The 12,560-nt window shown below is 25.3% G+C and overlaps 1 protein-coding gene across 1 annotated transcript in view; it reads right to left on the bottom strand.

Annotated features, from left to right (window-relative positions):
- Positions 1-362: 362 nt before the first annotated feature.
- Positions 363-12,560, bottom strand: part of LOC100215306 (MYG1 exonuclease) — a 25,448-nt gene continuing 13,250 nt past the window's right edge. The window contains exons 4-8 of the mRNA XM_065798197.1: positions 6,442-6,520; positions 4,308-4,430; positions 3,015-3,161; positions 2,773-2,807; positions 363-741 (exon numbers count right to left, since the gene is read on the bottom strand). Coding sequence (XP_065654269.1) covers positions 582-741; positions 2,773-2,807; positions 3,015-3,161; positions 4,308-4,430; positions 6,442-6,520 — 544 coding nt within the window. The 3' untranslated portion in view covers positions 363-581. The remainder of the gene's footprint in view (positions 742-2,772; positions 2,808-3,014; positions 3,162-4,307; positions 4,431-6,441; positions 6,521-12,560) is intronic.

Genomic DNA, 12,560 nt, shown 5'->3' with positions numbered 1-12,560 from the left:
AAAACGTACCCATTTTAGTCTAAAAAAGTGACAGATAAAATAAATAATTATCTTCAAACTTTTTTGCTTTTATTATACAATCTCCTTTTTTCGAAAATGAACCATTTTATTGAATAATAAAAAAATGTCAAGACGCTGTTTATTTAAATAACTGTTTCCAATATCAAAGTTGAATATATTTTTGAAAAAGATTTTACGCATATGCAAAGGCATTTATTTTTTTGCACAGAAATTTAATGAAATAAATTTTTCCGAAAAAAAAATATCCAGGACTTCGGACGCAAATTTATGAAAATAGATTTTGTAGGGGTAAATTCTATTAATTATAAGTAACAAATATTACAAAAAAAAAAAAAAAAAAAATTCGGTGTCGGTTTATTAAACAAAGCATGAATAACTAAGTTTGCTTAAATAGAAAAAAAAAATTTAATCAAATGTTCATTTAATTAAGTAACTAAGCAACCAATTGTATTCGCCAGAAAACTGCAATTACAAAGTAAAATGAAAAATTCTTTATGAACTTAATGGAACTATAAACACAATGATTACGTTACTGTTGGCGTAAAATTTTCATTTAAAAATCATGCTTTAAGAGTGTGTTTCGCCATTTGCAAGGCTCCCTCGTAAGTTTTGTTACCGCCAATAAAACCAGAAGCATGAACAAATATGCAACCAGGGATTCCAGAAGTGGATGAAAGTATATCATCACGAAGACCACGCCATGATTCACAGAGACTTAACCTGAATATTGTAAAAAATAAGTTTCCATTTAAAAAAATGATAATCATAGTTTAAAAGTTTTAAAACAAATAAAACCAGGTTAATTAATAATCTCTGGTTTTATTTTATTTTTGTTTTTGTTTATACCCCTCAGGGTAGTAAAACCAGGGATGCGGAGTCAACTTTCAAATTTCAAGATCTTTGAATTCTACAGATTTGTATATTAAAATTTAACTTTTATGTATGGAACCGACTTATACAGGATCTACGATATGCACAATAGGATGAGTAGATAAATTTTCTGACTTTTGATTTGCTATAACGCGAAAAACTTCCATTAAGGGTACTTAAGGGTAATGCAGAAATAAATAATACAAATGTTTTACACCTGGAGCTAACGCATCGCGGTTGAATATTTAAAGAAATATTCTATAATATTAAATTTAAAAATACAATTTTTCTAACGAATGAATTGAAATTTAATAAAATTTAAAAAAAGAATTGAAATTCACAGCAAAGGTAATGGTAAAATCCTAGTAATGTTCCAGTCAATCATCTGTGTAGTCTGTAGCAAAGAGAATTTTATTTTGAACAGTTGAAAATTCCTGAAAAATTTTCTTTGAGAAGGTGGGCCTCTTGTCTTTATAATTCTTCTAAAACCCAATTCCGTGATATGATCCCGTTTGTCTACTACCATTATCATTTCAAAGACATTTTCTCTCCACAAGTAAAGTATTCACTTCTTTTAAATATGAAACCATGATTTTAAAAGAAAAGAAATTAAGATATTATGCTCCTCTGTTGAAGTTTCATGGCTAAAATACAACTGTAAAACTATATTTGCAGTTGTTGACCACCTTGAGGGTAAAATTTTCCACGTTCGCCAGGCATGGAAAATCAGCCAGGCTCAATAGCAGAACTTATACCCGACAAAAATCGCTGACCTTTACTTAAAATTTTCCAGTCAGTTTCTGGAATTTTACAACCAACACTGACAAATTTTATCACTGTTAATTTCTTATAAGGTGTGCGGCAGATCACTAAATCGGATCGCGATTCTGGGCCTGTCATTTTTCCATCTAACGTTTAAAAAATTGCCGGAATGGCGATTTGTTGAAGTGTGACAGGCAAATCCCCAACTGCAGATGTTTTTTTACATATTTTTCAAATGTGTGAATATTGCAAGTTTTCTATCCAGTATTAGTAACAATGCCATCGTACCTGATTACAGTTCCAGTTTATGAAATGAAAATCTAGTTTTATTTAAAATATGAAAAAATGAATAAAAGTAGAAAAATAAATTCAGCAGACCCAGAAAAAGGTGATGAGAAACTGAACCTGGTTCTTGTGAAATTGAGCAATGTTTATCTTTACGGATTACCAAAGCTGCTTAAATTTAATTTTTTTAATAAATATAGTTTTTTCCTTCCTCCCATCAAAATACAGTCCTTGATGTTGTATACGGTTATCCACTTTTGCTCTTCTAATTTTATTTTTATTTGATACTGCTGCTCTTTCTGTTAATTAACAGCGATCGCTAATTAGCGCAATATTTTTTCATGGCGATGAGCATCTGTCATAATGACTAAAACTATCTTTGCTTTAGTATTTCATCTAATTGATTTATGCATGAATGTTGCGGTAATAAAAAAAACAAAGCAATTTCACAGTGGGAAAAAGAAAACTTTATTAAGAAAATAATAAAAGGCGAATATTTATTCAAATATTTGCAACAGACATATATTATTTGTATTATATTTGCATTATGTTTTCCATGGTATAGTAAATCAAAAATCAAAAAAATATCATTTTTGGGCCCATATGCACAAATGTAAAATATACCAACTTGACTGTAAGTATAATGATTTAAATGATGGCCTTTTTAAGATATTCAGCTAAGCTCAAATATTGTTTGAACAACTTCGAATGCGATCTAGAATTTAAGGATTAAACACTGGTATAAAAATCTAGGATTTAAGACATCCACATCCCTGATTATAAATAAACATTATAACCAAAATGTAAAACTTTTAATACAATAATAATAAAGACCTGTTTTCAAATGAACCAAGTCTTTCTGGAACGCTCTAGAAATAAATATGCATTAGCATCAATGTGGTTTCTCAAGCACATACAACTCAGACACCCTTCAAAAAACTTTTTGGGTACATTCCTGATTAAATCTTGCACCTCACAAATTCATTTCAAATTTTTATGACAATCAGCAGTTACCTGCAACCTATTGGACCTCTCACATTTATTTTCGATTTTAATTTTATAAACATTAAGATCACCTGTACTCTCCAATTGTGATTTTGGTCTTGATACAGTACAAACTTTATATTAGGAACAATGTTTTTCTCAATTTCGATATCAAATAAATGCTCTTTCCATGGGCATCCTGATTGATGAAATACTATCACTTCACCACTCTCATCAACCTAGATAATAATTAAAAAATATAAAATTAATAATAATATAATTACATATAGGTAAATTTTTTTTGCTTTAAGTGGGATAGAAAAAAAAACTCAGTTATTTATGCTGATTTTGTAATTTTTGCTGACTTGATAATTTACACTATTTCATGCTGATTCCATTGCTAATTGCAAGTACTTTTTACTATGGTCAGTTATATACAAAAATATAACTTTTAAAGAAATCAGAAATAGGATTATCTATTTAGGGATCTTCTAAAAACTGGTACAGAACTGCTCACATCCAGATTGAAAAAATGAGATCTATTGCAACCTATTGTGAAAACTATTGTAGCCAATATTCTCTAATAAAAGTTGTACTTAAAAAAAGATAACAACAATGTTAAGACTGCTGCAAAATTTTTACTAGAATTGCTACAAATGAGACATTTGTCAAAATTTTAGGATTTTTTCTTAAACAGAAAAAAGAATTAATCAAGTATCTTTGCTTCTTGTGTTCGTGAAACAGCAGAAACACTGCAAATTGATTTCACTGAAAAAGATGACATAGATAATGGAGAAGTGGTACCAAGAATAATAGGATAAAGCCACAATGAATGATTATACCTGATGTTTCCACTCACAAAAAGCAAAAATAATTTTTGAAAGTAAACTTATATAAAAGCATGTAAATTTAACTTTAAACTCAACGTAAAGAAATGTTAATTAAAGCATGTAAATATGTTTCATGTAAATATGTGGTATTTTTGTTTTCTATCAGTAATTGCTGCTGTGTACAGATAATTTCCACAACCGTTATAGCGAGATAAAAGCTGAAGCAATTTTCAAAAATAGCAGGCAAAACTCAATTTTTTCTGAACTTTTCTGAAAAGCTGTTGCACAGCATAATTTATGAAAAATATTTTTAAGTTACTACCAAGTGTAACTTATGAGAAATATTTACTTTCATTTTATTTTTTAAGGTTTTTATAAAGCAATCTTTAAGTTAAACTGTTAAAAAAAAAGTACAGAACTAAAAAACACATCTCTAAAAGCCATGGAACATTAATAGTTTTAAACATAAATATAAAAAAAATATTAGTTACGTATGCTTCATACATTCTCATTAAAATTACTTATTAAAAATTAATAACTTCAAAATCATCATACACTATATCTTTCATCAATTGCATCTTCAACAATTTTCCGAGCAGGTAACCATGCGTCTTTATAATAATGAATTCTGTCTAAAAACTCCAAACCAACCATATCAAGGGCTTTGTAGAATCCACTCTAAAAAACGATTTTAAAAATGAACACAAATGAAAATACTACCAAAAAAAAAAGCAGCAAGTTTGTGGTAAAGAATAAAAAATCATTAAAGATAAATTTGAATATTTTAATAATTACTTATTTGTTATTTTTTATCTTAACTTTTATCTTTTAGTCCTGTTTTAAATACTCTAGGGTAAAAACAAGGAAAGCACCAATTTCAATAGAACTAAAAATTCCCAAGTTCAATTTTTATTTATTTACAATCAAAGTTAAACTATGTGATTGCAGCTAGCAAAAAAAAAAAAAAAGCAATAAGTTAATATTTAGTGGAGTGGTGTTTCTCTATTAAAGAAGCAACATCTAAAAGTCAAAATACAAATTTCTAAAAATATTCTACATGGTCAAGTAAAAAATGAATAGGTTCTTGCAAATTAGTAACTTTAACATTGAATCAAATCTCAAGTCAATACACCTGAGAAACGAGAGAAATCTCAAACTTTTAATTTTTTTCCCTTTATCAACTCTTTATAAAAATAAACTTGGGAGCATCATAATCATCCTACTTCTGGTAACATGTAATCCTGTCCTACTGCCCTATACAACTCGCTTTATTAAGCAAATGGTAAGAAAATTTAACTTCTTAACAAAAACTTGCAAAAATGAACTATATGCTAACTAGAAACTAATTAAAGTTTGACTGTTTCATCTTGCAATCTTAGAGTTGATAATAGTTATTATACTTTGATTCCTAAAAACAAAATAGATAAAAACAAAATAGTTAGAATAAGACGTCCTTTTTTGTGATTTCAGCATTGTTATTGTTTGTCATTGGTTGAGAATGACTAGAAAAGTTTATTACATTTTTATCAATTAAGTTAACAAGTTGTTTAGAAGAGCAAAACAGATTTTGTAAATGTTCTACAAATAAACACATCAAAGTTCTAAACATAAAATTTACTTAAATGCAACAAAATATATACATTTTTTTATTAATAAAGAGAAATCAATTTATAAAAGAATGTTTTTTAAATTTAATTGCTCTTTATCTAATAAGTACACAGAACATCAAAATGGTAATTGTATATTTCTTTGATAGCTTCAAAGAGGAATTTTGGAAAAGTTTTTAAATTACTTGCAACAATATTTTACTCAATATTTATAAGATTCTACAATATAAACAGCCTATTATTGAAAGTTGAGCTTTTGTTATACAAAACAAACAACTATAATTGAACGGGTCATTTTAGAAACACCATAAGTCATTTAAAAAAATGATGAAGCAAAAAAATGATGAAGGGTAGATACATGTTACATAGATGTCTGACCTTTCGTCAACACTTTATAAGGTGTTGACTGAAAGATCTGATAATGTAATTTCTTAAAGAAACATGTATCTACCCTCAGATACCATGATATTTTTGTCTAAAAATGACTTATGGTGTTTCTGAAATGACCCATTTAATTGTAAGTTGAGTTTTTGTTTCCAAAATTTAGTTAAAAATTGTTTGGTTCAATTATTTAATTTTTAATTTTTTTTCTTTTGATTTAATTATCATTATTTTTTTTGTTTGTTTTTTTGCTTTATAATTTTATTTCAAACTTAAAAAACTTAAAAAAAAAGATGCGCAACAAAATATTTTCTGCACTTTTTAATGTATTAAAATGAATCCGCTTAAATGTCTAAATAAAATAAACAAATGTTAATGTTAATGTAAATGTTGTGTTTATTATTTTTCTAGTACTTTTTAATATGATAACAAATAAAAATATTATAAATATTTATAAATAAAAAATAGTAGAAATATTTTTTCATGTCAAAACATACTATTTGATTTTTAAAATGTTCTTGATAAATTTCAGAAATTTTCAAAATTCTTAACTGTTAAAGAAATTAATGCTGTTCACAATTCTTTATTTTTACTTTTACTTAATTTAACTTTAAACTTAATTTAACTATATATTAAAAAAAATTAAACAACATTAAAATGAAAATAAAATTTAAATAGGTATTAATAATAATGTGAATTACTGTTGCATCTTGATTGCCATCATTCCAAGCTGGATTCAAACCAGCTACACGGCTTGACAATGTTGTAGTGACTTGGTATCTGAAAAATGTTGAATTCTTAAAATATATTTAAAATTGTCATTAACTAATAACAATGTTTTAAAATATATGATAATGATGGGATGCAAAGTAATTAGAGGTGCACCTGATCTAGATTTTGTTTAGTTTCCGATTCTCCAAATAAAAATATTGGTACCAAGTTTTTGAAAACTAATGACATTTGTTGTATTAGTTAAATTTTGCTTATAAATGTTTCAAAAATTTTGCTCATAATTTTGTTAACAAAACTAATAAATAAGAATAAATTTTGTATGCAAAGAAAGAAATTTATAAAAAAATACATACACCGTAAAATCGCCTAAGTTTGGTTGTTATGTAACTTGGGTTATTTAAAAATAAATTTAAAAATGCACGCGTCGTTTAATTTTTACAAACTTTATTTTCTCCAATTATATTTGTACTTAAAGAGATCCCAAACCTCAGAGACACATTATGTTCATATTAAAGAGAATGGTAAAAAAAATATTTGGGCTAAATTTTTTTGATTAAAACAAAAAATTAATGCAAACCAATAAAAACTAACTTTTTTATTTTAATCGAAGATGCCTTCTCTGTTTTGTTGAAGGCCATAAAGTCAGCATAATATACGCAATCTACAGACATTGATAATTTATTCAAGTGCATTTTATTCCTTTTTGTTTGTTTAAATAATTGGTCTCTCAAACAAAAAAATTAATGACATCATGTACTGAAACTCTTGGGAATAAAACGCGCTTGAACAAATTATCAAGTCTCTAGATTGCAACATATATTATGCTGACTTTTTGGCCTACAAAAAAATGGAGAAGGCAAGCTTGAACTAAAATAAAAAAGTTAGTTTTTCTTAGTATGCATTTATTCTTTTGTTTTAATCAAAAAAATTTAGCCCAAACATTTTTCATCACTTTTTTATCATGATTACAAGATCTTTCGGAGGTTTGGGATCCCTTTAATAATCATGAAAAAATGTTTATTTAAAATCTGCTGAAATAATTTGTTCATTTTTTAATGTTTATTTGAAATCTGCTGAAGTAGTTTGTCTGCAAAACAAAAGTTTTGAAATTATGCTTACTTAAAATCTAAAATAAGCACAGCATTGAATAAAATGATTGAAATGAATACAATTACCAGTAATATTGTTAAGAGTCACCAAGTTAACTTGTTAAGTCAGTTTGGAAAAAGTTTTTAATATTTAAATATTAAGTACTCTTGTTTCTTCAAAAAAGAAATTTTAAAATATCATAACTTCAGTCAATTTTTGATTGAGTGTAACACATTACTAAACAATAAAAACAACAATTAGCAGGAATGTTATGAAATGTTGAATGTAAAAAATGTGACTTAAGTGTACGTGAACCAACAACAAGAAAAGTTTTTTAATGCACCACGCTGAAAAAATTCGCTTGCAAATAAAAATTTCAAAATCATGCATTTAAACTTCAAATAAGCAAACTCTGAAATAAATGTTAAAAGTTAACATTAGTATATTTAAAAGACATCTAAATAAATTTGTTTGCTAAAAATAATTTTTGATTTTTGCTTTTTTATAAACTATTTTTATCAAAGTTGTTAATTAAAAACTTTTTTTAAATTGAATTAAACTATTTTGTGTCATTTTTTTATTGTAAAATTATTAATTAATGTTAATATATTAACTTTTAAAAATTATGAAAACTAGTTTTCATAATTTTTGATGTTAAATTTGCGATATTGCAATGTTATTGAGATGCATTATTTGGATCTTAAACTTGTGATAATGCAATGTTAAACTTGTAATATTGCAATGTGTTGATAGAAATGTATATAGTGACTGAATTTATGAGATAATAATTAAAGTTTGATCTGATTAGCTGTTCTTTTATGAGATAATATATTTATATTGTTTATAATATATTTATATTGTTTATAATATATTTATATTGTTTATAATATATTTATATTGTTCTTGTTTAAAATAAAATATTTAATGCTAGTTTTTTTTTTATTTATTTTATTTTTATTAATATTATTTTAATAATAATATAATTTACAATAAGATAAATAATTTTGTAAGATTTATAAACTCTATTTTCTTCTACAATAAAAACATCTATATACCTTATATAATGAATATATAACCAAGTGTGGCTCATATAAAGAGAAACTCGTAATAAAACCTAAAAAACCAATATGCAGTATAGCAAATGAAAACATCTTTTTAAAAATCAAAAAAAATTAAGAATATTTTTTGTTGAAAAAATAATTTTTTTAATAGATTGTTTGAAAAAAGAATATGTCAATTCAGATGAAAAAACAAAATTAGGCCGTACTATTTCATTCCAGAGAAAAGGTCCACAATAAGATATACAAAATTGAGCTTGTTTATTATTGCAAATAGATTTTTCTAGAATGCTATTATTATGTAGGTTATATTTGTTTTGGGGTTTAATTTTGTAAAAGTTTACAAAATCATTGGGGAACATAAGTTCTTTACATAAACGCAAAACATTAAATACATTTAGTTGATAAACATTTAAGGCATACTTTTCTTAAAAAAGCAGTTCAGAGTTTGAAAAATGATTTTTTAAATTTATTTGCTGCGTGTTTCAGATGTAGGTAAAGAGATTTTAGTTTAGTTTTATGTGTACTTGGTGAGCTTATGAAAGTTTGGGAAAAAGCAGGAGTATCAATTCGATCAGATAACTCTGGCCTTTCATTGCTTACAAAATTGCTGGGAAAAAAAATGAAAGTATAATAAATTGAGCAGTCAAATCAAAATATTAAAGCTGGAAAAGAAAAAAATTGTCAGATTTTGCAACGATATAGAACAACTTTGCCACGTTTCAGCAGTAAATGCATATGAACAGCTGATGACATCATGAAAACTAAAATAGAAAGTAGATTAGGCATTTTAATAAAATAAAAACAGTAGCAGTAGTAAATATCACATGACAGATAATATTTTTTCCCTATATAATATTTGCATAATTTATATGACAATGAATAAAAGAGTAGCATAATTGTGTTAATTGGTTTTTGTTTAAAATACCTCTAGATTTTTATAGAATTCCAATGCTTTTTGCAACTTTATTAGAAATATTACTGATGAGGTCTCCAAGACAGACTTTCTTCAATAAAAACTCCTAAAATTTTTGTCATTTTATGTCTTTTTGGATGATATTGTCAATAAAAAGATCAGGCATATTTACAGACAGTATCTGTTTTTTAGTTTAAAAAAAATGTCCATTTTGTTTACTCAATATTTAAAGATATTATTATTTTTTTTTCAAGTTCTCTGTTCATATTATTAAAATGTAAATTTGTATTGTCATGTGACTGAAACAAGTTTGTGTTGTCTGCAAAAATTATAGTCTTTAAATTGGATACTTTATTTAGATCATTTATATAATGATAAATTATATGTTATATATAATGAAATTATATTTATTAATGCTTAACATTAATTCAAATTATATTCATATATAATACAAAGAATTGGTCCAAGTATGGATTATTGTGGGACACCATATGTTATGTTCATTAATGTTCGAGATAAGGAATCTTTGTTAAAAACAAATTGCTTTTGGTTGGAGAAATAACTTTTGAACCAACTTAGAGTTTTACTTGCTATGCTATAGCATTCAAGTTTTTTAAGCAAAATATTATGATTGACTGTGTCAAAAGCTTTTGACAAGTGAATGATAACACAAAGGGTAAATTTTAGAATTTTGAAAGATTTGTTAAAACAACGTGTTAATTGAAGAATAGCAAGTTCGTTTGAGTTGTTTTTTTAAAAACCAAACTGATTTTCATTAAGGAGCTTATTGGTAATTAGGTATGTGTATACTTTGTTATACATTATTCTTTCTAATATGTTTGGAAAATGCTGGAGCAACAGAAATAGGTCTGTAATTTGTTATATTGGAACTTATAGTCACATTTTCTGTCTTCAAAATAGGAATTACTTTTGCTATTTTCAGAGAGTCTGGGAAAAATTTCATGACGTCATAAGAATGTCTTATGACGTCATGAAATCACAATATCTCCATTTGTATCGTCAGGTCGTACTGATTTATTTTAGCAATCTAAAAGCTATATCAAAATTCCTCAAGCGTTAGGTTTGTAAAATGTAAAGAATTTGTTGTTTGAAGTTCATCTGTTGATTTATAATTTGTTAAAAGAATTTTGTTTGATGAATTTGCTCCTATTGTGGAAAAAAATTTGTTAAATTCAGTCACAATTTCATTAGTATCATTCATTATTTTATTTCTAACTTTTATTGCAAGCGGAATAGAGATTGAAAATTATCTTTACTTTCCTGTAAATTTTTTCATTAATTCCCAGAGAAGTTTTAAATTTTGTTTGTGCTGTGTAAGCAATATAAAATAATAATTTTATTTGACTATTCTTATTAGATTATTTTACGAAAATTTACCAAGATTTTTTATTTTTTCAAATGAAGGCCTATAGAATTAGTTCAATTGTTAAGATCTCTTGATTCATATCAGAAACACTCTTATCGCTTATAACTTAATAGAAAATATTTTCTTTCAAATAAAAAAGTCCTCTTCGCTTATCATTGTTTCGTTTTAAAACCAGGAGGAGATTTGAATTTGATTCAAAATCTTTTTTAGAACACCAAGCTTCGGTTACACAAATCAGGTTAAAACAATTGTTAGTTTCGTAAATTAAATTTTCAAAATTTTCAAAATTCTTTTTTAAACTTCTTATATTCATGTGAATGATATTAAAATAATCACTTTTATTATCCACTCCTATAAAGTTACTAACTTTATTTGGTTGAAAATAAGAGCATACAAATTCAGACAAATTAATTTTGTTAAAGTAATTTATGTCTGGATTGGATTCATCATCTGATTTAAAATCATTAATTTGAAAATATTTAAAAGTATTTTTAAAATTATTATTTTTCGAATTCATTTTTTATTATTAATTTTTTAATCCATAATAAATAACTGTGAATATACTTTGCTTTAAGACGGCTTAGTGATTATCTTATTCTAAACAACTTTACCTAATGCTCGTAGTTCTTTTGCTTGTTGGAAAAGTTGTTTGTGAATACTAGTTGTCCGCTCGCTGGATTCTTCATTAATATACATGTTTTCCTCCCACAATTTTATTTTGTATACCTTTATTAATATCCATTTTTTCTCTCAGTAGATTACGTTTTTAATCAATTCTTGGCTTTTCTCCCATGTTTTGTCTTCGGTTTCCTCAATACCCGCAAATCACGAGTTATTTCTTCTACTTCGGTCTTCTAATTCAGCAATTATATACTTTAGTGCTTCATTTTCATCGTTTAAAAATTTTTGATTTAGTTGACCCTGTGCTTTTTTTTAGTATTATTTAATGTTTCTTTTATTGTTTCACTAAAGAACACTAAAGATTTTAATAGCTTTATTTCATTTTAATTCTTTGTTTTCTTCTTTTATAATGATCAGTTTGCTTTCAAATTTTTGTATACCATCATTAAAAAATTATTAATTAATTTATTTTCATTATTTTCGTATTTTCATTAATTTCCAATAAATCTTTTACTTGAGTTAAGGAAAATTTGTTTGTTATTATTTAAAAGTATATATATATATATATATATATATATATATATATATATATATATATATATATATATATATATATATATATATATATATATATATATATATATATATATATATACTTTTTTTATGGTATATTAAAAGAAAAAGAACATTAAAAAGGGTTTTTCTTTGAAAAATTTATTAAAAATTTATTTAAAAATACTTTGTATAATACATAATAGCAATCTATTTATGTTAGCAATAGTTAGCAATCAATTCATGTAAGCATATGCTTAATTCTCTATTTTATACAGTAAATAACTCCATACATTGTATGCAATTTTAAATTTTTTGTTCTTTAATTTGTTTTCTCTTCAATAAATATTTGTATTTTAAAGGATGTTAAATTAAGTTTATTTCCTTTTACTTATATTTATATAATTTATTTTATTTATTCTATCAAAAATAAATAGTGATCTTAGAAAAAAAGTTTGCATCAAT

Source organism: Hydra vulgaris, chromosome 05, assembly GCF_038396675.1.
Source record: "Hydra vulgaris chromosome 05, alternate assembly HydraT2T_AEP".
NCBI lineage: Eukaryota > Metazoa > Cnidaria > Hydrozoa > Anthoathecata > Hydridae > Hydra > Hydra vulgaris.
Note: the sequence above shows the minus strand (reverse complement) of the source record. Positions and strands in the feature narration are given on the sequence as shown.